Here is a 24858-nt window from a genome sequence, read left to right as displayed (position 1 = left end):
CAAATGGCTTTTGAACCCTTTGTGTCTCAGCAGTTCCTCGTGAATTTGCTCTATTTAAAAGTCCATTGACATGCAGTTTAATAAAACACAGCTTTAGAGATAAGGACTTTTTTTTCTTTCTGTGGTGATATTAAAGAAAATCTGGGGCTGTCCCACCTGAAATTTTCAGCTATTGATGTAGCAGATATTACTGCAAATTCAGTTCTAATGGCAAAATCTATTCTGCCTGTAGGCACAGGTCCTGCATGTTTAATTTCCATGCAGACCACCACATGGTCATAAAGTACTGCCTGTGGTGGTCATATAGATAGCAATGAATTCTTACTTCAGTGTCAACAAGGACCCAATAATTTAGATGACATCCAAGGAGTTCTGGTAGAAGTGTGGCATGAATTAGGACAGGAAGATTGCTCCTAAGAAGAATCATCAAGTCTTTTTCAAGATCTCCCCTTTTCCCAGGGATTATTTATGGCAGTGTATTTACCATCACGTATCACCCTTCTGGTAATACTTGAACATTATTTTTTTTTGTTCTGCAGCTTTTCCGCCCATTTTCAGGAAAAGAAAAGGATTCCAGTCTCCCAAGATAGGGGACGTGATATCAGATGATGAGTAAAGAAGTGTTTTTGAAGGAATGAGCAGTCAAACTCAGAGCAGAATTTCAATGAATATGCAGCAGAGGCACAGTGACCAGGGACAGAGAAGAGCAGGTTTCTGGGACATCATCTTTCAGAGGGGTGGAGGAGTTAGGGTCAGGAGTTAGGCTGTATTTTGGTGCTATGCAGCCCCATGCATCAGAAGTGGGCACTTCTCAGTGAACCATTTTTCATACTCACGCTCTTTTTCCGTAGTGAAACCAATCCATTCTGAGGCGCTGCTGCCAACAGAGTTGTAAGACACGACTCGCAGGTTGTAAGTTGTGTAAGGCTCCAGGTTGGACACGTTGGCACTCTGTCCTTTGCCTGTATACTTCACCTCAGTTGGGCCAGGACTGCAAGCCTTCACTGCCGGCTGTAGGTTAAAGGGACAAGCCATATACACATGGAGCTCATAGCTGTGAAGAAAGTTGAGATTTTGATTAACGAAAAGCCTAAATAAATGACAACCAATCATACATTTCATCCATTAGGATGATGCTAACTATTCTACGATTCTATGATTCTGTGTCTGGCTACTAGAGAAGAGATCCTAGTTTTTCTCTTGGAGATTTTGGCCCCAGCTGTAAGATGACTCTGAGCAATCATGGTTGTAAGCAAGTCATACGCGCACTGAAAACCTGATGCCAGCTATCTTGTTGTTCACTTCAGCAAATCAGTGCCCAAGTCTGTACAGGATGCAGATGCCTCTTTGCTGCCAGTTTTTCTCACAACATTTCGGCTCTGCAACTGCAGACTATTACCTTCACTCCCAACAGCTCATCCTTTTCACCTTCATCCTCACCCAATATCCTGCTCAGGACAATAGCAAACACCTCCCAGACAGTATTCAGGCCACAGGCGATACCACCACCAACATGGGGAAGGAGGAGCATGGCTACATGGCAACTCCGGCTCAGATTGTTCTGCCACCACCTCTAGCTGATGTGCTGACCCTCGGCTGAGTGGATACTGTCCTTTTTCTCCTTCTTAGCAGCTGGTGCAGCTCTTGTGTTTTTGACTTTTGGCCTGGGAACAGAGCTGATAACACCGACGCTTTTAGTTACTGCTCAAATGTTTAGACTGGCCATAGGACTTTCTCATGCTCTGCCAGGGAGGAGGGGAGGCCGGGAGGAAGCAGAGACAGGACACCTGACCCAAGCTAGCCAAAGAGGTATTCCATACCATAGCACGTCATGCCCAGGGAGGCAACTGGGAGTTACCCGGAAGGGGGAGGCCGAGGGGGAGCGGTCCCGGGAGCCGGCGGCGGCCGAAGCGGTCCGGGAGAGCGGCCCCGGGGACCAAGCGGCGGCGGGAGCGGGGCCGGAGGCCGGAGGGAGTGGCTGCCGGTGCGGGAGGTCGGGACGGTCGAGAACCAGAAGGAGGCGGCTGCCGAGCAGCGGGAGGAGGCGGCGGAGGAGCCGAGCCCCGCGGCCGAGCCCAGCCCCGCGGCGGCCGAGAGCAACTCGCAGCAGCTGCCCACCGAGCTCCACGAGCCCAAGCCCCAGGAGGATGCAGGAGCCCAGGCAGCATTTCCCAGCAAGGCGGAGGAGGAAGAGCTGCACCCAGGAAAAGAGAAGCTGGTGGTGGGAGAGCCGGCAGGCACAGCAGCTGCACCAGCCCCAGGGACAAGCACAGCAGCGTCATTGGAGAGTTCTGAAGGGTTTGAATGGCCTTTGGGTACCCTTGGGACCTGCCTGCTGATTGTGATGGGGATCAGCATGTTGGAACACACACAGAGGGTGTTCTACCCATGACCATTTTGTCTGATCTCAGAAGTTAAGCGGAGTAGGGTTTGGGTCTTGTCTGGGGTTACAGGATGATACAGGAGGACCAGGAGATTTTCCCCAAGGCTGGACAGTAATGAGTGACAGGGTGTGTGGGACAGTATGGGTGAGCTATTCCACTGGGCCCCTCCAGTGTTTTGGAAGCGTCGGAGGTGGAAGGCAGCTGTATGGAGTCCCCAGCAACAAGCTGCAGAAACTGTTGAAGGGGACAGTGAATTATTTTGAGCCCTGTGGGCCCATGACACTTCAGGCCATCAGGGCAAGAGATGCAACATAGAGATGGACTCATGATCGAGGGGTGAACTTAGCAATGGACACTATTGACCAGGTTATTTACAAGTGTGAACACTCCTGCTCTGAAAGACTGTTACAAGAAATGGAACCTGATATCATGGACCGAATCAACTCAGCAGCATTACAGGGACTGGTCCATGCACTAAGATAAGAGTGCACTGAGATAAGAGTGATGGTATATTGAAAATGTGGGATCTGAGCATGATGTGAATGGTATGGAATAAGGGGTAGATGCTGTCCTGGGTTCAGCAGTAGCAGTCTTTTTTGTCCTTCTTAGCAGCTGATGCAGTGCTGTGGTTTTGACTTTCAGCCTGGGAACAGCGCTGATAACACCAATGTTTTTAGTTGCTGCTCAGTAATGTTTATTCTGACCAAGGACTTTCTGAGTCTCATGCACTGCCAGAGAGGAGGGGAAGCCGGGAGGAAGCAGAGACAGGACACCTGACCCAAGCTAGCCAAAGAGGTATTCCATACCACAGCACGTCATGCCCAGAATGTAACTGAGAGTCACCTGGAAGGGCTAGTTCACTGCAGCGTTGGATAAGGTGCTCAGTTGGGCATGGTGGGGTGAGTTATCGGTCAGCGGGTGATGAGGTGTTGTATTCTCTTTCCTTGTTATTTCCTTTATCATTATTATTATTGGTGGTAGCAGTAGTGATTTTTGTTATACCTTAGTTACTGGGCTGTTCTTAACCCATGGGAGTTACATTCTTTAGATTCTCCTCCCCATCCCTCCAGGAACAGGGGGAAGGCAAGAAGGGGGGGATGGGGTGGGGTGGGTGTGAGTGAACGAGCTGTGTGGCTGGGTTTAAACCAAACAGTGGGTTTGTCTCCTACCTGGTGACGATGCCGTTGGGTGACTGAGGTGCGCTCCACTGGAAAGAGGCATTCCTGGAGGACACGGTGCGGATCTGTGGCGGAGGCTGTTCTGAGGGTGGAGCTGGCTGCGTTGTGATTTGGGCCATGGGCCCTTTGCTGCAACAGTTGAAACACGTGCAGGCCTCCACACCAATGGAGTAGGTGGTAAAAGGCTTTAACCCATGTATTGTTTGCTGGGTAGCAGTCCCTTCTGACAGCTGTAAAATGAAGAGGGGACTTGTCACGCTTCAAGCACCACAAATACTAAATAAAGAGTTATGGAAGTGAATTAACTCCAAAAGAAGATGAGCACGAGGTTCTGCATGTCCTTTAAGTCTGATATTAATGCAGCTTTTGTGTACTGGGAACTCTGCATTCATTTTTCTCCCATTATGAAGTTAAAGGGCACTGTTCTAAGGGAAAGACCATGCCATCAGTGGCCTCACAGATGTCTTGAGTTGAGCTGTGATGACTGTATGTCAGCTTTCAAATGTCACTCACAGGAACAAAGAAACAGAAACTATAAGGAGAAACTTCGGGATATATGGTATTGAAGCAAAAAGAACTTAATGTATAAAATAGCTCCATGATAAATGTGCTGCAAATATTTGTCCATATCTCACAAGCTTCCTCAGCCTCAGTAAAGGATTGGGCAGAGTGATATGAATGTGCCCAGTGGGTCAGTCTACTCACAGACAAGAGAATGTGCTTTCTGATAGGTACATCTAAGTTGAGGGCCAAAATGGTGCTACTCTGCAATCAAATGTTCATGGTGCTGGGCAAGTCTGTTTGTTAGCAAACTCTCCTACACCCAACAAGGGAGACCTGGCACTTCTGGTAAAGGAAATGGTGCCCTCACTCTGAAACTGCTCACAGCAACTGCCACTTCAAATCATTGCTGTGATCATTTGCAAGTATAGCTCCTTAAGCCAAAGAAATAAAAGGATATAGAAAACACCAATGAGGGGCAACATCTGCTCCCATTTGGCAGCATGGGATTTAGCGGAGTGCAGCAAAAAATAGGAAGGAAAGAGTCAAGCAAGCAAAGGGAAGCACTCTGGCACAAAGCCAGAGCCAGAGCCAAGCCAGCAGCATGGCAGCTTTGAGCGGATGGAAATGAAGGCACCAACCAGATGAACTGGCTGAATCAGACATAGATACAGCCAATTGCATTGGGTGGAATGAATGCATAGCGTTCAATCGGTAGGTAGCTTAAGCTCACAGACAGGACTGATCACATGGTAAGGAGTCCCTATCACTTCCAAGCTGAACTAGGTGGGATAAGGGAAACAACTATATTCAAATGTTTACCTACTTTTACAAAACAGATAGTGTTATATAAAAAAAGTATTCGAGTAAGCATTTTGAACAGATTTGGTGGTGACTGTTCTGGGCACCTTCCACAGTCCTAACCTTTCCCCACATCTCCCTATTTTATAACTCTAATGAAGCCCTGCAGGTTTCCTAAGCTAAGACTATAATTTCTGGACACCTAATAGTGTCTAGGCTGAGACACCAAACACAGAAAAAGTTGCTTGGCTACTTGCACTATTCTTCAGTGCTTTACTGTGAAATACTTCTCAACAAGAACAATTTTAAGGGAACCTCATGTACAGTACTTTCTTCTCAATTTCAAATCCAAAGCACATAATTATTTTCTAATCCTGCAGTTACCACCTGCACCATTTGGACTGGTGGGACCTGTCTTGGAAGTATTTCCTTTGGACAGTACCCCTGAAAAACAATTCTGATTTCCATCACACTGTTACAGCACATTACCGTGTCAGAAGTGTTTAATGGTGAGGTTAGTTCCTTGAGAAGCAAGTTTAGATGAATGAAAGCACTGGTGGTACTTTAGCCAGACAAGAGCATTGCAGAGCATTTAGTGATAGGAAGACAGACTGTAATCAACAGCAGCAGCTTTTGAAGACAAAATTGTCAAAGCTAGAAAATACAAGCTCAGATGGAAGAACAGAAGCAGCGTTAACAATACTCACCACTACATCAGTCCCTCTGGTATTATTAGAAAACAGCCTATAGATACTGACAACCCCATTTGGCTTGAGAGGGGGCCTGATGTTCACCACAGCCACTGTGGATGCCACTGTATCAAAGAGGGGAGCTCCCAGACCCTCCGGAGGTGCAGGACCCGTGCGGCAGCGGGACCAGCCGCTGGGTGTCCGTCCTGCTGAGTTCACTGCCCAGACCTTTGGGACACAAAACCAGAGACACTGTTAAGCACCTGAGCCTACAAAACATCCATGGTTAGCCAAGGATGCTGCCGATGATGAAAAAGACACAGTGCAATGACTCCTATGCAGAACGTTCTTTGACTACCACCCAGCACCAGTGTTGACCCAGCGACTATCTAACAGAAGAGCAGAACATTTGCCACTGCTATGTTTAGCGAAATGAAGCAGATTTCATGTCTCAGACAGCGTGTGCTCATCTGTCTTCATACCTTATCTCCATGTTGCCACCATGCTCACAGGACTCCTTGAGAAGCTGTGATCAACAGCGCATTTTCAAAGAAGGATATCTGAACAAAAATACTGATATCCAGCCCTGCCTATTTCTCCCTTCTACACACTTTCTTCATGTATGCAAGCAGCCCTAGTGAATTCAGCCTGGCATTGTGTAACACAACTCTGGTTACTCTTTAAAACTGGAAAGTTTTACAGGAACACCCCTCTCTTAAAATCATTAAAGTATTAGTCACCTGGCAACATTTTCAGTAACCTGCAATATAAATAAAGCCCACAGAAATGTATACTTAAATCAGCACCTCTGATTTACTTTGACAACATTTGCTTATTGCATGAGCACAAAAGCAACAGCTTCAGTTCCGAGAGTTCAAAATTGAGCAGCTTGAATTAGCCCTGATTAAACCCCACACGTCTGTATGAACTATGCCTACTGATTTTGTCAGGTACCCAAAACCAGAGTGATCTGCAGACTACATAAAACTCAGCACTTATTAAACACACTCTCCAACAAATCTGCATGAAAATTAAATTTTGCTTTCATCAAGGAGTGAGTAAACATATGGAAGGATGTATAATCTTATTTATCAAAAAGCATTTGTATAATTAAACACGAATATCATAAAAGGTTGCCTTAGGTCGCTATTTGCATGAGTAAGTAATTTGTAGGATGTCAGGTACAATAGACAGAATAGATGGATGCATGAGTGTATAGGGTTAAATTAGGCTCAGTATTAGCCAACCACATAGTGATCAATCAGAATGATAGATCTAAATGGCAATACAAGAGGACTGTCTGAGTGATTTTTAGTATAAGTATTCCTTAGTAAGCTTTCATGTTGAGCAGATCTAACTACAGTAAAACACATTCTTATGTGATCTACTCTGGGCAGAGGCCTTGGGACTATGCCTTAACAAAAAAATAGGAGGTATGGAAATAAAAGAACTTCAAAACTGTCCCTGGAGTCCTTCCAGCTTGCAATGTTAAGTTCCAAGACCACAAGAAGCTTCACAAGGAGCCTGGGGAAGCAAAAAGGCCAGAAAGCACCACAGTGCCTTTTAATACTGTGGTTCTGCCAATTACAAACCCAAAGTTCCTGCCTGATTCTAGCAGCACCATCCAGTGAAACACTATTTAAATATAGATGATGCCCTGCGAGGGCAAAGGATTTTAATTTTCAGTGAAATCAGTAATATATCTCCGTTGTGAACTTTTCATAAAGACAAACTCTGTTCATTTTACTGCAGCAGGTCAAACCTTCTATGTCAGTTCAGTTCCAGCCACTACAAAGATATACCCACAGCCATTCATTTCAGGGAGCGTATTTCTTTGTGGAAAGAATAAGCTACATATGGAAAGAGCAGCTCTGGCATTGACTCAGCACTGACCTGAGCTCCAATGTTTCAGTTAGTTATATCCAGACTGTGGCTTTAATGAGCATGGAGTTGGACCTGACCTGCAAGCAAGATGTCCACAGCAAGACTGAAAGCAATGGCTTACAACAAAGGCTTCTAGTGTATCACAAGAATTTGGCCTCAGAATGGGACCCTCAAAGAATTTTGGAGGGGAGAGAGATGCAACTTACTCAGGAAGCAGATGCCTCACTGAGGGTTGGATGGAGACATCCAACCATTCCCCCATAAATCCCTCTCCTATCACCTGTTCTTATACTTTGTCTTTCAGAAAATAAGCCTTATTTCAGCAAACAAGGGCTCTTTCTTTCAAAACACTGTATTTGAACACAGGAAAAGGGGATGCTCATCCTCTTTCATAAGTGATTAAATGACTCCTCCAGGAGGCAGGTAATGTAGGTTCAATCACATGTTCCAGTGGAGGTAGTCAAGCCTGCCACCCTCCAGAGTGGGAATGCCCAAGTGGGCATGAAATGACCCATCCTTGTACTTGGGGTGCTCCCGGTGCTCCCTTTGGAGCTGTTCCGCATGCACACAAGGAAATCAAGGTTGACTGGGCAGGACACAAGCAAGTGGGAGCAGACATGGTTCCCCAGCCCTGCCCTTCCTTAGGGATGTAGGGGTGAGCTGAGGCTGTGGCCCTTCCCGAGGCACCACATGACTATCTCTCCTGATAAAAGACCAAGGTCATGGCTCCATGTGTGTGGGTCTGACAGAAAGGCAAATGCTGAGCATCTAAACTCCAGATTTACTTTGGCCTAAGACAGATTACCTCAACTTCTGCTTCTGCTCAACTATCTGTAAAAGAATGTATGGGTATAAAAATATTTCCCTTTGAGAACTGCAATCCAAGTAAATCCCGGTCAGTGTTTGGGGACTTAGAGCAAAAAGTGGGACAGAACTGACTGCAAATGGAAATACTGATGTTTAGCCCTTTCTTTGCATGCAGAAATAGGAGAGCATAGCAGCAGAAGCCACAGTGAGAAGCAACTGTTAAAATCAGAGTTTTGGTTATGGTCCCTCAAAAAATCACCACAAAATGGACACAGATGAATGCTATTGCCTGGTTAACGGAAAAGTTACAGTTTGCGCTTTTGTAAAAAGTTTTTTGGGCTCACAAAAATGCCTTCTAAATTGTGGTACAATCATCACCAAAACCAATATCTAACTGCAGTCATATGGAAATGTAAACAGCTTCATAGGCAGCTTGTACCTGCTGCTTGTAAGGTAAAAAGAACAGAGCAAGCACAAGAAGCAATCACATCTCAGGGATGGATTGAACTGCGAAACACATACCAAAGAAAGCCAACAAAAGTTTCTTATAACTCAACTTTCTGAATATACTGCCTCCAAAAGCATTAAGTCTGACATCATGGTGCATTGCTTAAGCACCATGCCTAAAGATGTGCTGTTGTTAATGGCTGCACTGTCCCAAGCAAGCCAGAAGAGGGTCCTGAAATCAGCTACATCAGTTACTATTTAAGAGCTTTATCGATCTGCTGGCCCCAGGCCCAGGGTGCACTCTGAAGTGGAGCCAGAGAGGATGGGAGGGAAACTTTTCCATATATTCAGAGGACTGAAGAATCCAAGTTACAGGCAACTAGGCCTGGAAGAAACCAGGAATCTGCTTCTGGAAAATCAGCCATCACTCAAAATGACCACAGGATAACCTCAAGGTTCATTGGCACAGGAAGAGGGGGAAAAACCTATGAGGGTTAGGAAGGGGAGCGCTGAGAAGATGGCCACAGCCTCACCACAGTAAGCTCTCAGCCTGGTCCAGCTTAGTAAAGCTGAGCAAAAACTCCTCCCACAAGGGGCAACAAAACCACAAAAGCCTGCAAGCATAGATTAAAACATATTATGGTATTGTAGATGCTGACAATGGAAGAAGCCTGTTACATGACTTACTCCATTCCTGAGCCACACAGGTTCATGTGCTGTAGCGCTCTTGAAACCCAGATTCTCACTGACGAAGCTATGTTTTAAACTAAAAAAGACGTTTTCTTTTATCAAATTGAGATAGGATCTGAAGGTATTTATTCCATGCAAGAGGTACTAATGGGAACTGAGGGAAACACCTAGGTATAGGATTCCACAGCTCCTTCAACACTGCAGCAGAGGAAAGCCACTAGAAGAAGAAAAGTGATGGTCGGCACTGTGGCCTTGCCATGATGAAAAAGGGATGATGAAGAAGCTGCCAAAATAAAGGCAAGGCAGAAGCAGGCAGAAGGGTGGACTGTCTTATTCATCAATCACTACCTACCTTTGGCTTTGAGCACTGCTAAGAGCTGTAGGACAATTAAGTACTGCCATAGGTTCTGGAAAACCTCAAGGTCAGAGCAAGCCTTTCACGTAAGTCCTTACTCCTGTGTGTAGGAGTCATGTATTGACTTTGGTCTCTGACCTTAGGGCACCCATGGGCTGCACACACCTATGTCAATGCTGGTCTTTGGTAGAAGGATTCTTGGCTCACTACTTGGTGCATGCCAGGAGAGACAAACAGTAGCAGAGGAAACTTTGTACCACTCTCTTCTTTTTAGTTATTTTGTGGAGGTTGCAAAGACCCAGCACTACTTTGAGACTTTGCTTTGGATTTCTTGACTCAGATCTGTTCAGTTTCTAACCCTACATGCAGAGTTTTCACAGTATAATTCTTTTCCAAGACAGCAAGACATTTTAGGGGTATATAAGATATGACATTGGTAAGTTAAGAAATGCAGAACCCAACTCTCAGATGTGTTCAACCAGCAGTCTGCAAGAAAATTGAAGAGACCATAACCTTGGCTGGTTAAAATTAGAGGAAACCAGAGCGGTTCCCTCTTGCTGTCAGTTGGAGCACCCTTCACAAGTCTTCCTTCTCATCAGAAATGACTGGCTTGCAGCACAAGTAATTTGGAGTTAGTTATGCAACATCAGCACAGCTCAGAGCACAAAGCTTGTCCACCGAAATCTAACATTCAGCATTAGGATAATGTATTCACATCAGTGTCAGGCAGGTATCAGCAAAGTAGAAAGTTTTAGAAGTGGTTGCAGTCTATGGGGGGCAGAGCAAAAAGGCAAAGGGAAGAAAGTATCATGTCTACTCATGGCCACAGGTACAAAAAGGCAGTAAACAAATGTGTGTTTTCTGATTGCCTGTCCTCAGATCCATACGTTTTCCCCCTCAACATTATTAGCATCCTTAGGGAGGACATAAACCTATAATAAGATAGATTTTAGGTCCAGGCTTCTAGCACTGAGATAATTTGAGCTTCTTGACATTGCTATTCATCTCCACTGATCAAATGCTCATAATAAAACTACTAAACCCATTCTGGGAAATGGAAAGACAACAGGCAAACACTTTGAGACTTAAACAAAATGAGCAAATTCTAAAGGAAGCTAATTTCATATAACATAGTATAACACCAGTAATTAATAAAAAATGTAAACAGGTTTAACTCTAAAAGGTAGAAAATTAAATAATTTGTTCCTATGGGTATATGAGATAGTTACCAAGTTCCCATGAGAGAGATAAGCAGATATTAGAAGGTCTTTCCAATACCTGTAATGGCTAAGGGCAACAGCTAATTCAATAGATTCGATCAAAATCACCACTTCTTTCTCTTCTTCTGATTTATTACTCTGGCTGTAGTTAGTCATCACTCATTTCAGTTTTCAGCAGTCAGAAATTATGCCTCATAAATAAAAAGATACAATCAGGGAAATCATATCAAGTCATCTACAGCCCTGGAGAGTATTTTCCCCTGGTATTCACACTAATGTCTTTTTAAAGGATAGCTTGCCATGGTTTTGAATATGTCAGAATCACAATTTATCAAGAAGGGCCTTGCAAGAATGGTGCTGCAGCAGTCTCATGAGTAATTCGGAAGCCAACAAATCCAGTCATATTGAGTTAAATGAACAAAAAATCAAGTTTTCTTCTTTGATGTTCATTTAATGTTGGTTTTTTGCAACATTTATGCACCTGAATTTAGGATGTTATTCACAACAGAAATATAGTGCCCGAAGTGGGGCTTAATGAACAAAATCATATGGTTTCAAAAGCCCTTCTCTCTACTGTGTATCCTCTACCAGGAGAAAGGAAGCATCTCATTCTGCAAAAGGGTATTTAGGGTGGGTATTGTCATTATATCAGTGAAACAATGTGTTTCTGTCTGCTTTACTTCTCAGAATCTGAGGTCAAGCTCAGTAGCCTAATGCAGGTGTAGTATGGGAATCTCCCTTTACTCGGAAGCAGGGAGCATAACAAATCTTGCAGGAGAAAACACTCTTCCAAACAAGATGAAGAGGGGATAACAAGCAGGGAGTGCAAAAAAGAACTGCATTTTATGTCACTACTTTGTAGTGCATCTTTCTGTCAGGGACACAAGAAGAAATGGTGAATTAAAATGATGAAAAGGAGCCAAATATGAGTGATCCTACAAATAGGTGACTACCTATCACTGGTCAGTCAGAAAATCAGTTTCTCTGTGTTTTAAACTGCAGAAGTCACTGAGCTGTTTGTCAGTAACTAAGAAGCACAAACTGGAGTTCACCAGTGATTTCACAGAGAGGCTGATAAACCAACTGTCATTCTTGTCATCTCTGAAAAGTGACCAAGAGTGCTGACATATTCTGCTCTCCATGTAGTTGATCCTTCCTTAATTTTCATGACTTTGAACCTATTTTATCTCTCCAAAGCCACAATATGACTAATTTTCTCCTCGAGAGTCCAATATAGAAGATTTAAAACATATTTTTCCTGGTATATTTTGAGATATTTCCTAGACCCTTCACTTGGCTGCAGTAATTGAAGTGTGAGAACCACGTGTTACAAGCAAGAGGGATGCTGTGCCTCCCACAGCAGCTGTCTTGGTGCACCAGATAGTCCTCCCAGAGAATAAACCTTTGCAGGAAGCCATAAAACTTTCTGAAAAGGGACAATCCTACTTTTTTTCTTTCTTTTACATATTCTGTGCCTGCCAAATGGAAATAAGGATGTGTCCTAGACCAGGAAGACATTAAGCCATTAATCTAAAGAAGCTACCTAAAGTACACCATTAAGCACAATTGTGGAGGAGTGACACTGCACTTGGCTGGAAATCACACTGTACTCTGAGTGCTCTGCTTTGCAGAACAGCACTAACTGTCACAAGCTGCTGTTTAAAGGCGCCTTTCCTTAGCTGAAAAAACAGGTCTGTCTCCATAGGTTGCTATACCATCCTCAATAATTCCTGAGGAGGGCCTACACTGTTTCAAATATATTCCAGAAATCAGAAGATTACACTCACAAACACATTAGACCTCATGAATTATAAAGTCAGGTGGATTATTTTTTCAGTAAATCATGCAATTGCATCTGTTCAATACAGCTGAGGATCTCAGGCAGCATTCCAGCAAATACCCAAAAGGCCAGATGCTCTAGAAAATGCAAATATCTAAATCTACGAATAGACAAAGATCTAAGTAATTATCTCTGAGTACAGGACAGTAAGCACCTTAAAAACCCACTGAAACCATTAGCAGCTGCTAATATAATTATGAGTCTGGCCCTTAAACAATAAAAGTGCTTCCTTGAACAGTACTGACTTAAGTATTTAGGGGGCCTTTGACCAGCATGAGCTTTCAGAGTCACTTCATTATTTCTGAAAGTGCAACTTTTGCATCTCATCTTACAAGCCCCAAATATTCATCTGAAATTTCCAAAAAAAAAAAAAAAAATACAACAAAAACCTCAAAACACCTAAACTCCAAAATCCTGTCTTCAGATCCACAGATCAGGGTTCATTGAACTAAATCTCAGTATCTCCAAAAACGCTGGAGAGAGTCCCATCACAGCACTTGGGTTTCATCTGCATTCTGCTGGAGGAAATTCAGTTGCATTTAAAGTTTTATGTCCTGCAAACAAGCCTCAGACAGCAGAATCAATATCCAGTTTAAGTGAAATATAAATCTGGGTTTCATCAGCATAATAGCAAAAGCAAGCCCTATACTTAAAAATAACTTGTCTCACAGGCGGTATAAATTGTCAACAATGGAGTGGCTCACAATAGATCCCAGAGGACTGCTGCAAGCGACATAAGAAGAAGACAAACACATGCATGCAAAAACCTCTCATGGTGAAATAAATAGCCACCAGGAAAACCAAAACCAAACCAAACCAAAAAAAACCCAAAATTATTTAGGATGCCTGTCAACAACTCAGCCTGTTTATGGAGCAGGACCAAGATAAAAAGCAAAGTCTTACATACAGCATGACAAACCACAGGAATCCAGTCAAAATCTAGTTACAAACTTTTGCTCTAGAAAGTCTCTGTGGTATTAGTTCCCAAAAAACACAGCTTCTGATTGAGATAACGGAAAGTTGGTGCAACTGAGAATATCACCCAGCCAATACAATCTCACAGCCTACAGCTTTACACTTGGGATGTTTATCTAAGAAAGTTTCTTAACTGCTGAAATGTTTGCTATCTCCTCAATCCTGTCTGCGCTTGTATTCGCATTCTTCATAGATCATGTCTAAAGTAGCAAAGATACTTCTGCTGTAAGGAAACTACAGTAAATGGAGATCAGACTTCACACTGTTGTGGCCAACAGATGGGCCCTACACAGGCATTATACAAAGCGGGGAGAAAGAACTTGAAATCTTAATATTTGTAGATAGTACTGTATGATATAAAAATGGTGATAAAACATGTAACTTTGACATAAGAAGCAACTGCAGGTAAAAGAATGGCAGAACTGATCTCCTCTGTTTATACTAGCCTCATAAGAAAAACAATAGTAAAAATACCAATGTGCATGAGAAGTAACACTAACCATCAACAAATTCACTTTTGATCCACCCACAAAAACTGCTTGTGATCCTAACATCCGATTGAAAGAGGAAACAACCCCAGTCCCTTTCGATGTAAACTTCTTTAAGATAATAAAGTAAAAATGAATTCATATCACATTGGGGGAGGATGGAAAAAGAAAGACAAACTAATGAAATGAAGCTGCCTTTGAAGAACCAGAATTTCACACTACTCACATAAAGCTCTGGAAAGTACACAAACATTTAACATACAAGAAATACAGGTACTTATGATAAGCTAAAGGAAAATGAATGCTGAATGAATGTATTGCTTGCCCAAAATTATTTTCAGCTTCTCAACTGTTTAAAAGACATTAAAAACAACCATTCAGGTTTCACAATACTATTAACATTAGAAATGAGATGCATATGTTCATTGTAAGTGTAAAGTAAGGTTCTCAAAGTGTACTGAAATCATAATCAGAGATGCTAAATGGCTTCAGTTCCCACCTGATATTCATATTCCGTGTAAGGCAGCAACTTGTCATCTTTGAAGGAGTTTGAAGAACCATTGTAAACAAGTGCGAAGTCCAAATTTATGTGGGCTTGAGTCGCTTGCCTTCTGTATAGTTCATAGTATAAAATCTTCCCATTTGGCTGCTGTGGGCCAGTCCACAGGACCGAAGAAGTCATCTGGAAGCCCCCAGCTGCGGTCTGTACTTCTATGAGAGGGGCAGGCTGCAGTGCTGGGGGTGCCTCCAGCGTCTGCACCGATGCCCACTCACTGGAGGCACAACCCAGCTCTGTGCAAGCTTGGAGCTGTACTTCGTACCTTTTGGGAACATAAATCAGGAACGATGTGATTAAAACACTGCAAATGCAAATGTAGGATGTGTGTGAAATCTGGAGGATTTCTTAATTTCTCTTGATCTGTGGCATTTTAATAAGAAAATAAGTAGTATGAATGCACAGATTATAGGCTGTGCCTTGTTTAGCAAAAAACAAGAACACTCTTCTTGATTTCACGTGAAATCAAGTAGGATGAAAAACATTGTTTTTCATTTGCTTGCTTGTTTTTCTCAGAGCAGATTTACCATCTGCAGGAGCTGTGATCAAAATGATTTTGATTTTTATATTAATCAAAATGATGATTCATTGGAGGGGATTATTTGGGTATCGTTCAAGAGCTATAGATCTTTATTATACTTTGGATTTAGATTAATTATATATCAATAGTACACAGACTTATCAACCATGTAACATGCAAATTATGACTACACAAATATATAAGGAAAAGTCAGGTAAATAGTCAAGAATGAGAGCGGAAGATGATAGAAAGATATACTTCAGTATACACTGTGTTCCTTCTGTAGCACAGTCCAGTACCTTCTTTTAAGGTTTAGCTTTCACTTAAACACAAGGTGCTTGTTTTCAGCTCAAGGGAGTGAGAGTCATGGTGTCACTCCATTAATCTTAGCTCAGCTACACTGGGAATGGGCTAGCAACAGGCCTTTGGTCTCTCCACCCTGAACTTTGTCAGCTAAAGCCCTGTTTACTCTTGAATGCAGACATCTTGAAAGATACACAAGTACAAGATTGCAGGTTTCAGAGTCTGTAACAGAGTGCTGAATTACCCCTCGTATTAATTACAATCTAAGTCAACCCTATGCACTTCATCAAGATGATATATAGTTGGTGTTACAATAAATTGAAGGAAAAATCCTGGTTTTATTATGTGCTTTTTAGGAAACAAAACCCCATTGTCCTGACTATCTGTTTAAACAAGATGGTTGAACTGCCTGCTAGTCCACTGGATCACCCTGCATCATTTATTCAACAACAGAGGTCTTCCAGACTTACCTACTGTATGGTTGTAGCTCTGTCACTATGTGCGAACGCCTCAGAAAGGAAACATCAGATGCATTTAAGTCAACAGTTTTCTTGCCTGTTTCAGCAGGCTTGTGGATTGAGATCGTGTAATTTCTAATGTCACCATTTACTTTGATGGGAGGATCCCAGGCCACCAAAATCTCCTTTGAGGACCATGCCTGCAACCTAGGAGGCAACATCCCAGATGGAGCAGAGGGGTTGGTTTTTATGTGAGCTGGCAGGCTGGTCACACTTCCTTGACTGTTATTTGCAGTGACAGTGTAACTGTACCCCATGCCTGGCAGTAGGGTGAAATCAAGGTACCGAGTTTCCAGACCTGAGTAAACAAGTACACCATCCCTCCTTAGGTCATAGCTTGTTATTTTACCATTGGGGTTAGCTGGAAGTTTCCATGTTATTTCAATTGACTCTGAGCCCATGAGAAGCAGCCTGGGAGCTTCCATATTTAGTGGTGGAGCCTCCATTGTCATCACTGACTGGGATACACTGGATGTGCAGCCCCCTGCGGTACAGGCAACTAATGCAAAATCATACTGCGTGTAAGGCTGTAGGTTAGAAACCAACATGTGCAAACTTCTCCCAGGATAATATTCCTCATTGTTTAATTTCAATACATACTTGGTGATATCTCCATTTTGTATTTGGGGAGGTGACCAAGATGCATTTATCTGAGTGGCACTGACAACCTGCAGAGATGGTGGGTCCACTAAGGCAGGAGCTGCTTCCAGTGTCTGTACTGTAGTTGGTTCACTGGTAGAGCAGCCTCCCATTGTACAGGCAACTATCTTGTAGCTGTACATTGAATACGGCAGTAAGTCTTCATCCGTGTAGTTGAAAGTAGCAGCATCAAAGCTGAAAGGATAGAGAACATCATTCTTCAGCAGCCTGTATGACTGAAGAATACCATTGGGCTGTGCTGGGGAGGCCCACGAGATGAGCACTTTATGGGGGTTAACTGATGCCAAGGATAACCTGGGGGCAGCAAGACCTTTTGGGGCAGTTTGACTAGTCTTTGCCACTGTCCAGGAGCTGTCAGTGTAGCCTGCTGCATTCCAGGCGCGTATTTTATATTCATGCATTGTCCATGGCTGTAAACCTTTATCATTATATATAAATATCTTATTTTCAGTGTTATATTCTGTAAAAACAATTTCATCTTCTTCTGTTGTTGCCCTGCACCCTGAAGCATTTTCTTTTGTGCATTTGTGAATAACTTCATAACGAATAATTTTCCCATTCGGATTAATTGGCTGCAACCAGCTCAGTTCAATGTTGGTAGCATTCACTGCCTGGATTACAGGTGCCATCTGAGATGCTGGAGGTGCTTCATCTGTTCGGATGGGCTGGGGTGGAGAACGGGTGCAGCCTGCTGTGTTGCAAGCCTCCAGCATGAGGGTATACAGAGTATAGGGCTCAAGGCGCCTGAAGAGGAACTGGCGAGATAAACCACTGTACTCCAGGTTGCCATCACTGAAAATGTTGTAGGTCTGGTGAAAAAAAGAAAGAAAAAGGTTAAAAATAAAAAGGCAGGGAGGGAATAAGGGACAGAAAGCAAGATAAAAAGGAAAAAATATATAAACCAACAATTTTTAGTCAATAACTAGTAGATGAGACACCTTAACCTTTGCAATAGGATAAAAACTATTAACCAGTGATTCAGAAACTCCCTTCCTTCCTAGTGACACTCAGCATACAGCCAGATCACTGATACAAAAGGAATGTTTTGATCCTGTTTTCATGATGTTTCATTTTGGATGCAGTAATAAATCACTTAGTGACAGTTTTCATTATATTTGTTTGTTACCAAGTTTCATTGTGAGGCTCTCATGAGCCAGTACAAAGCTTCCTGCAGCCTAACTCTAGAGAAAATCTCTTAAGACCCTTAGAATGAGCCCCTCTAGTTGCAAATCTTGCAGGTAAATGTTTACATTCAATTGAAACCACTGAGCTAAAAGAAGTCCCAGATTTCAGAACAACATTCTGTCAAACCCAGATATTCTAGAAATCCATTTCAGTGCATGTCTGATGTATGCCAAGATCTCGTGCTTAGCTTTCTATACATTAAATGAACAATCTGGTTCACAGTCATGGGGTAGCACATGAATGCTAATACTCATTTAATATAACCACAAGCAGAGAGTGCTTGCAGAGGACCCTGTGCTTACATAGGACTTCTGTCTTATTTTAAAGTATAATGCTTTGGATTGAGTCCTTTTCAGCACAAAATGTTTTAATTTGATATCCAACATTTCCCTTCTCTTTTCTGATCAAGTAAAGTGTCAAGATGAAGATTACCTGAATTACACCATTGGGTTGGGACGGCTCTGACCATTTGAGCAATAGAGCCCTGCCATTTTCTTTCTTTTCCACAGTGAAGTTGCTCAGGCCACCGGGTGAAGCTTCCAACGTGCGTACAGATGTCCAGGGGCTTGAAACCTGACCAGCATTGTTTACAGCTATGACATGAACATGATATGTTGTGAAAGGTTTCAATCCAAATAAATGAGCCTGATGCTTTGATCCCTGAAGTAAGAATACAAATGTTTGAGTTAGTTAAAAAAGTCATCAGCATCTGTGGTTCATGCCACTTGGAAAATGAGGTCTCAGCTTTGGGTTGCTTCTGACTGCCTTGCAGAATACCCCACCTGATTACTGGGATTTTTCTTTCTTTTTTTTTTTTTTTTTTTAATGGTGGGTTTTCATAACTGAACCTCAAAAAATGAACTCTTAGGCTTTTAAAAATTATCTGTCATTATGGTAGAGCTTTTGCAGCTGACTCCTGGGGAGTCCCAGTCTCAGCTAGCAAACAACTTACAGTTTACAGTTCATTCAGCACGTGTCCAACTGTTTCTTAGTGAGGATGGGAGTGCCTGGTACTCCTAAGTATTCAATGTATAAACCTGTGATATATGAGTGATTCCTGCCCTACAGAATCCTTACACACCTTGCGTGTAGGCATGACATTTGATAGGCATGCTGTCTTGTTCTAGCTATTTAGAGCATTGTAATCTGGATCGACAACAGTGTTCCCAAGAGCACAGTTGCATTTCCTTACTGAGAACAAGCCCCTTTCTTTTTAAGGAGAGGTGAGGGAGGGAATAAGATGGTTCCTATGTTTCTGCCTTGTAAAGATGTCAGATGAGATAGAGTCATGAGGTAAAACAATTGTGGGGCAACCCGCTGCCTTACAAAGCACCTTTCCTGTTTCTCCAGGTTGAAGGAAGCAGCCACACTCCTGATGGGGATGTAAGCAAAGTGGGTGAGACCCTCCTGGGTACCAGGGAAGAGACTGAAGGAGCACGGCTATCCACGTATCCCGCCAGGCTCTGCCAGGGTGCTTCCACTATGCCAGACCACAGCTCAACACAAGGGCACGCGTGGGGATGCAAACCGAGGGACATCAGCCATGGCCAGAAGGGGGCACTTCAATCGCAGTTCATGCGTGATTTATCCAGGTAACATCAAATAGCGTCTAACACAGACCTGAAACCACTTGCACATGAGGCAAAAAGAGCTTTATATCAAATTCCAGTCTAGGCAGGAAGGAGATGCAAGTGTACTGTTATTCACTATTATCACTGCCATGACAGACACCATGTCCAGCAAAGAACAGGAGTAACACGTTTCAGGAGGAGACTGTTCATATTTGTCTCATTGGAGGAGTGAGGAAGAAAGGAGCTCAGCTGATCACCGCTATATGTAATCTCAGGTTTAATGACACTTTTGCATTAATTATATAGATCTCAAGAAAGGGAGTGCAGGAATTCAGGTTCCTGCAGCAACAGCTCAAGTCAATTTCCCTGTTTCAGTAAGTCATATTAAGTTGTTAAATGCTAACACTTCCAATTGTTTAATATTTAAACATTTGTTAAGCTATCAGACTCAGAAACAAATTTCAAAGAAATATTAATTTATTTTTTAAATATTAAAAGTTAAGAGCATAAATATTTAAATAGTTATTTCTTCACAACGAGTTAGTCTTTTAGATAAATATTGCACAGCATTTGAATGACCACTATGAATATTAAATCTGAAGATGCCACAAGTACAGATTATAAACATACTTTTCTGATAAATGATTCCTTTTTCTGTTAAACAGGACAAACACTAGCAAGTTTAATAATTCAAAAAAGTGTAATTCTTTGTTAGGAATTCCCAGTCATCACTGCCAAAAAAGCATAAGCTCAAATGCAAATAGCAATCACCTCAAACAGATTATATACGAAAAAGCTCTGGCTGCTCTGGGACATTTAGAGATATCTTTTGTCATAAGAAACATGGAAAGCATGTGGGCTATAAAGCAAAAACATATGTATATTGTCAATAGCAGCACCTGTTCAATTACAGTTTATTTCAGTAAGGAGAATTTAGTTCAGCCCCTAGATGGCAATACTATCAAACACTTTTTGTAACACGAGTACTTAATGATTAACAACGTTCGCTCAGTCATCCAACATATTCAAGGCAACCATTAAAAAAATAACAAAACTGATTTCATTATAGATTCTTTTAATAAACATTTATGGCTTAGATCCTTGAAAGTGGAAGCATTCAAACTGCCATAGCCAAAAAACCCTATGCAGCCGAATGTAAAATTATGAACTGCAGGTTAAAGAACAGAGCTCAAATTGAAGTTCATGCTTAGCATAAAAATCTGGCATCAGAAATTATGTTGGCACAAAACATGATTAAAATTATCTTTACAATTGGATGTAGTCTGTATTAATAGTTTTTATGAGGACAGTTACGTATTAGGTTTTCAAAACAGAATTTTTAAAAGCCTAAAATTTACATCCATGGTTTGGGGGTATGGACGGGAGGAAGAGAGCACACAACATTAAATTACTGCCCCTGAACTGCTACACAGAGGCTCTCCAAAGGTACAAATGCATTCTAACATACATCATACAAAAACAATGGCTCTGCTTTCTAATCAGCTGCATCATCATTGTAGGCTTTTGTGACAGCAAGGCCACAAAGCACTTGATTTCTTTTCTTTATCATAAAACCAGCATAGTTTCCATCACCCTCTACTATTTTCCCACTAAACCCCAAGATTTAATTATTTACAATCCTCACCACAATTTGAAATGAAACAAGGATGGAGGGATTTCCTTGCCTGCAGTTCATCATGTTCTCTGGAGACCACTAACCCATTCCTTCCAGGGATGACTTTTATCCCTGGTTCCTACAGATACTTCTTGAAGAGCAAATGGTTTACATGTATTTTTTCTTTCATTTGGTTTTGAAGTAAGCTCAGGGGATGTACTCCCAGACTAGAGAGCCACGGTTTCTCCCCCTGCACTGCTGCCATTGCCTTTGTGAATTTGCTCAGCTCAAAGGCTGATGCTGAAAAGAGGATGCGATGGCAGCCTCAGTGCTTCATTTTAAGCATTACTTTATGACTTCCCATGACACTTTCAGCCTAGAAATACTGTCCTGCTGGAATGGTCAATTCAAGATAGCAAAATCTAACTTGCATAGGATAGCACTGTAACCTTATCCTCAGCGGACAACGACACAGCCTTAAACAGGAGCAGAATCAAAATCATTGTCTGGAATAGTCTCACAGTCTTTGTCTACAAAGCCATGAACTCATATATCCCACGTTCACACACTGCTAACAGTCTGGATGTCATTCACTACTAAAAGCAAACCAAAAAATAAAACCGTAACGTGAACATTAAGATGTTCGTAGACTGTCTGACCATGAAATCCAATGGACAGCAAGCCCTTGCCCTCCTTTCTCTGTCTCCTACTGCAAAGCATTCCCACCTGTTCAGTCATTAAATTAGGAATAATCCAGCAAACACTTAATTTTAAGGCCTATCCTTTCTATGCAAACACGACAGAAAGGGACAGTCCTCTTCCCTTGTGCAGCCCTGGCAGCACCACCACTACTCCAAGGAGGACCACACCTTTGTGTCTCCTGTATAAAATGCTTCCAGTGGCAGCACAAGCTGTTAACAGCAACAAATACACTCATCTAATTCAACTCTTCAAACTGTAAATTAGGATGAAAGTTATTGTCGTGGGTTCACCAGTAGTCGTTTTTCTCCTTCTTAGTAGCTGGTGCAAGCTCTGTGTTTTGACTTCCAGCCTGGGAACAGAGCTGATAACATCAATTGTTTTTAATTGTCGCTAAGTAATGTTTATTCTGGCTAAGGACTTTGTGAGTCTCATGCTCTGCCAGGGAGGAGGGGAGGCCAGGAGGAAGCAGACACAGGACACCTGACCCAAGCTAGCCAAAGAGGTATTCCATACCACCGCACGTCATGCCCAGGGAGGTAACTGGGAGTTACCCGGAAGGGCACGGGCTCTCTCGGGGGGGGGGGTTGGACTCGTTCGGCGAGTGGTATTGTATTATATTCTCTTCTCTTGTTATTTTCTCTTATCATTATTATCATTGGTGGTAGCAGTAGTGATTTGTGTTATACCTTAGTTACTGGGCTGTTCTTATCTTAACCCGTGGGAGTTACATTCTCTCAATTGTCCTCCCCATCCCTCTGGAAGTGGGGTTGGGGGGGGGGAAGGAAAGAAAGAGGGAGAAAAGGTGGGGGGGAGTGAGTGAACAAGCTGTGTGGATTGGTTTAAACCACAACAGTTATTTAAAGTAAAAATCTTGTTTTAACACATTTTTCAAAACAAGAGAACATGAATCATGAATAATGTATTGGTAAAGATTTGCTTCAGATTGCATTTTTTGTTTGTTTGTTTTTTAATTCATGAGCACAGAAGCCACCTAAAGCCTGGAAACAAATTAACATAGTCTTTCATGCCATTCAACGGCAGCAGCATCCATAGTACAAGGTACCTGCCTGCCTTCCTCCCTACCTCTTGGCCTTCCTCCTGGGCATCGGCAAGGCCGTGAAGTCTTCAATGTTCGATGATTTTACACCACCTACTGTGATTGCTTTAGACTACTTGAAGCGCCCCTAAGGTGGGAAAAGGGTCAAGAGGTCTTTGTAGGTTGAAAATGATCAAAAATTAGCATTGATCTGTAGCTGTCAATAATACTCTGCACAAGTGGACTCCTTGCACAAATGTTTAAACTGCATACAACTACACAACCTAGTCATCTTTGAATCTATCGATCTGATGAAGCAGCACTTTCCAGTGGTGTTGCTCTGGGCTTTTCCTCTTTTTTCCAAGGCAGGCCAGCTTACCCAGCTTCTCAGGTCTCATGAGTTCAAAATGTGACAGATACTTCAGAAGATCTCTGAGCTACAGAAAAGCTGCCCAGAAGGGAGCTTGAATATCTGTTCCTTCTTCAGGGGTAGTCATCAAAACTCAACAGGTCATCAGCAGTTATATTAAGGTTAGGTTTTGGTTTCTTCTCTCTCCCTATCTTCTCTTCGTACAGTAATGTCTATTTGGCAGGTAGCTGGCTCATTCTTTCTGTGAGTCTTTAACCTCATTGCTACCAAACACCACCACACTGCTAATAGTAGTAGTAGCAGCGCAGGGATCCAAACTTGTTCTTTCATAACTCCCAGGTATAAATAATGGGAAGACAATTCAGTATGACTTTCCCTTGTCTACAGAGGCAGAGATGCTGAATTCTCCCTGAGCAAGGAAGAAGCAAGCTATGGTCTCCTGGCAGTGAGAATGTTAAGTCCAACCATCTTCCAATGCCAATTTTCAAACTCTCCATCAAGGAAGTCAAACAAATTCTTCCACAAATGACAGAAGTGACACTAAATGCTTGGGGTTTTACTAAGATACTCAGTTTATCCTTACTTTTGTTGTTATCCTCTTATCCAGTTCCCCATTGAATCAAAATTCTTTACATTTTTGCAAAGCACTGGGAGCACTTCCAACTTGACTCTGATGTTCACTATTAGCCCCTGCTTTCACCCTAAAAAGTACACCAAGTTCATATTCAGATGCAATCCCTAACTTGTCCTTTAGGTTGTTTAGCTTCTAGGGCTTATATCATGCACACTGTGTCTTTTTCATTTAAAAATCTATTCAACTCTATTTCTAAAACCTTATGCTCAAGTTCACAAGGATATAACTTATGGATACATGAGTAATCTGATTCCCCTCCTGTAGCAGCGTGGATTGGAATATTAATTATTCCCATTTTAGTACTGAGAAATCTCAAAGGTGAGGCAGAGACCAAAGTGTTCTTCATTGGTAAGTAGAAGGATAGGATGATTGCTGTGTCTGTGTTGTTAACAAACCAGTTAAGCTGGTATAAACATCTACTGTGTGTGCTTCAAAGGCTCCCAGAAGTGATGAAGACTGTTGGAAGAAGGAAACAACCCCCAAAACTTTCTAGAAGACTGATGTAATACATAAGTAGTCTCATGAATATGCATGTATGTACATAATGAATATGTATGCTTAGTGACTATATAAAGATGGCTTGTTTAGCAATTTGGGAATGCACGTTAGGAGGAGCTATCCCCCATGTCTCCCGGCACCATAATAAAGAATACTTGCTTGTCAATTTGAAAACTTTGTTGGCGAGTTTGTTCCTGGAGTTTTCTCCGAATCATAATTTTACCGAAAATTATCTTGCCTGGGGGTGACCAGAATTTCCATTTTTACCAGAAATTTATTATTTATTAAATTATTTATTTTCCTTCCAATTTTTGTAAATATTTTTCTTTTTTAAAAAAATTTCACTCTTCAAATTTTGCATTTTAAGAACTTTGAATTTCATTTTAGAATTTAAAAATTGCCTTTCAACATGTGTTTTTCATTTATGATCA

The 24858-nt window shown here is 42.2% G+C and overlaps 1 protein-coding gene across 1 annotated transcript in view; it reads right to left on the bottom strand.

The window, feature by feature from the left end:
* The window catches only part of USH2A (usherin), a 380108-nt gene that overhangs the window by 9091 nt on the left and 346159 nt on the right, over positions 1 to 24858 (bottom strand). The window contains exons 62-67 of the mRNA XM_065679870.1: positions 18434 to 18661; positions 16109 to 17625; positions 14759 to 15080; positions 5572 to 5781; positions 3554 to 3792; positions 837 to 1054 (exon numbers count right to left, since the gene is read on the bottom strand). Of these exons, the coding sequence (XP_065535942.1) occupies positions 837 to 1054; positions 3554 to 3792; positions 5572 to 5781; positions 14759 to 15080; positions 16109 to 17625; positions 18434 to 18661 (2734 nt within the window). The remainder of the gene's footprint in view (positions 1 to 836; positions 1055 to 3553; positions 3793 to 5571; positions 5782 to 14758; positions 15081 to 16108; positions 17626 to 18433; positions 18662 to 24858) is intronic.

The sequence above is a fragment of the Lathamus discolor genome, chromosome 5, assembly GCF_037157495.1.
Source record: "Lathamus discolor isolate bLatDis1 chromosome 5, bLatDis1.hap1, whole genome shotgun sequence".
NCBI classification, from domain to species: domain Eukaryota; kingdom Metazoa; phylum Chordata; class Aves; order Psittaciformes; family Psittacidae; genus Lathamus; species Lathamus discolor.
Note: the sequence above shows the minus strand (reverse complement) of the source record. Positions and strands in the feature narration are given on the sequence as shown.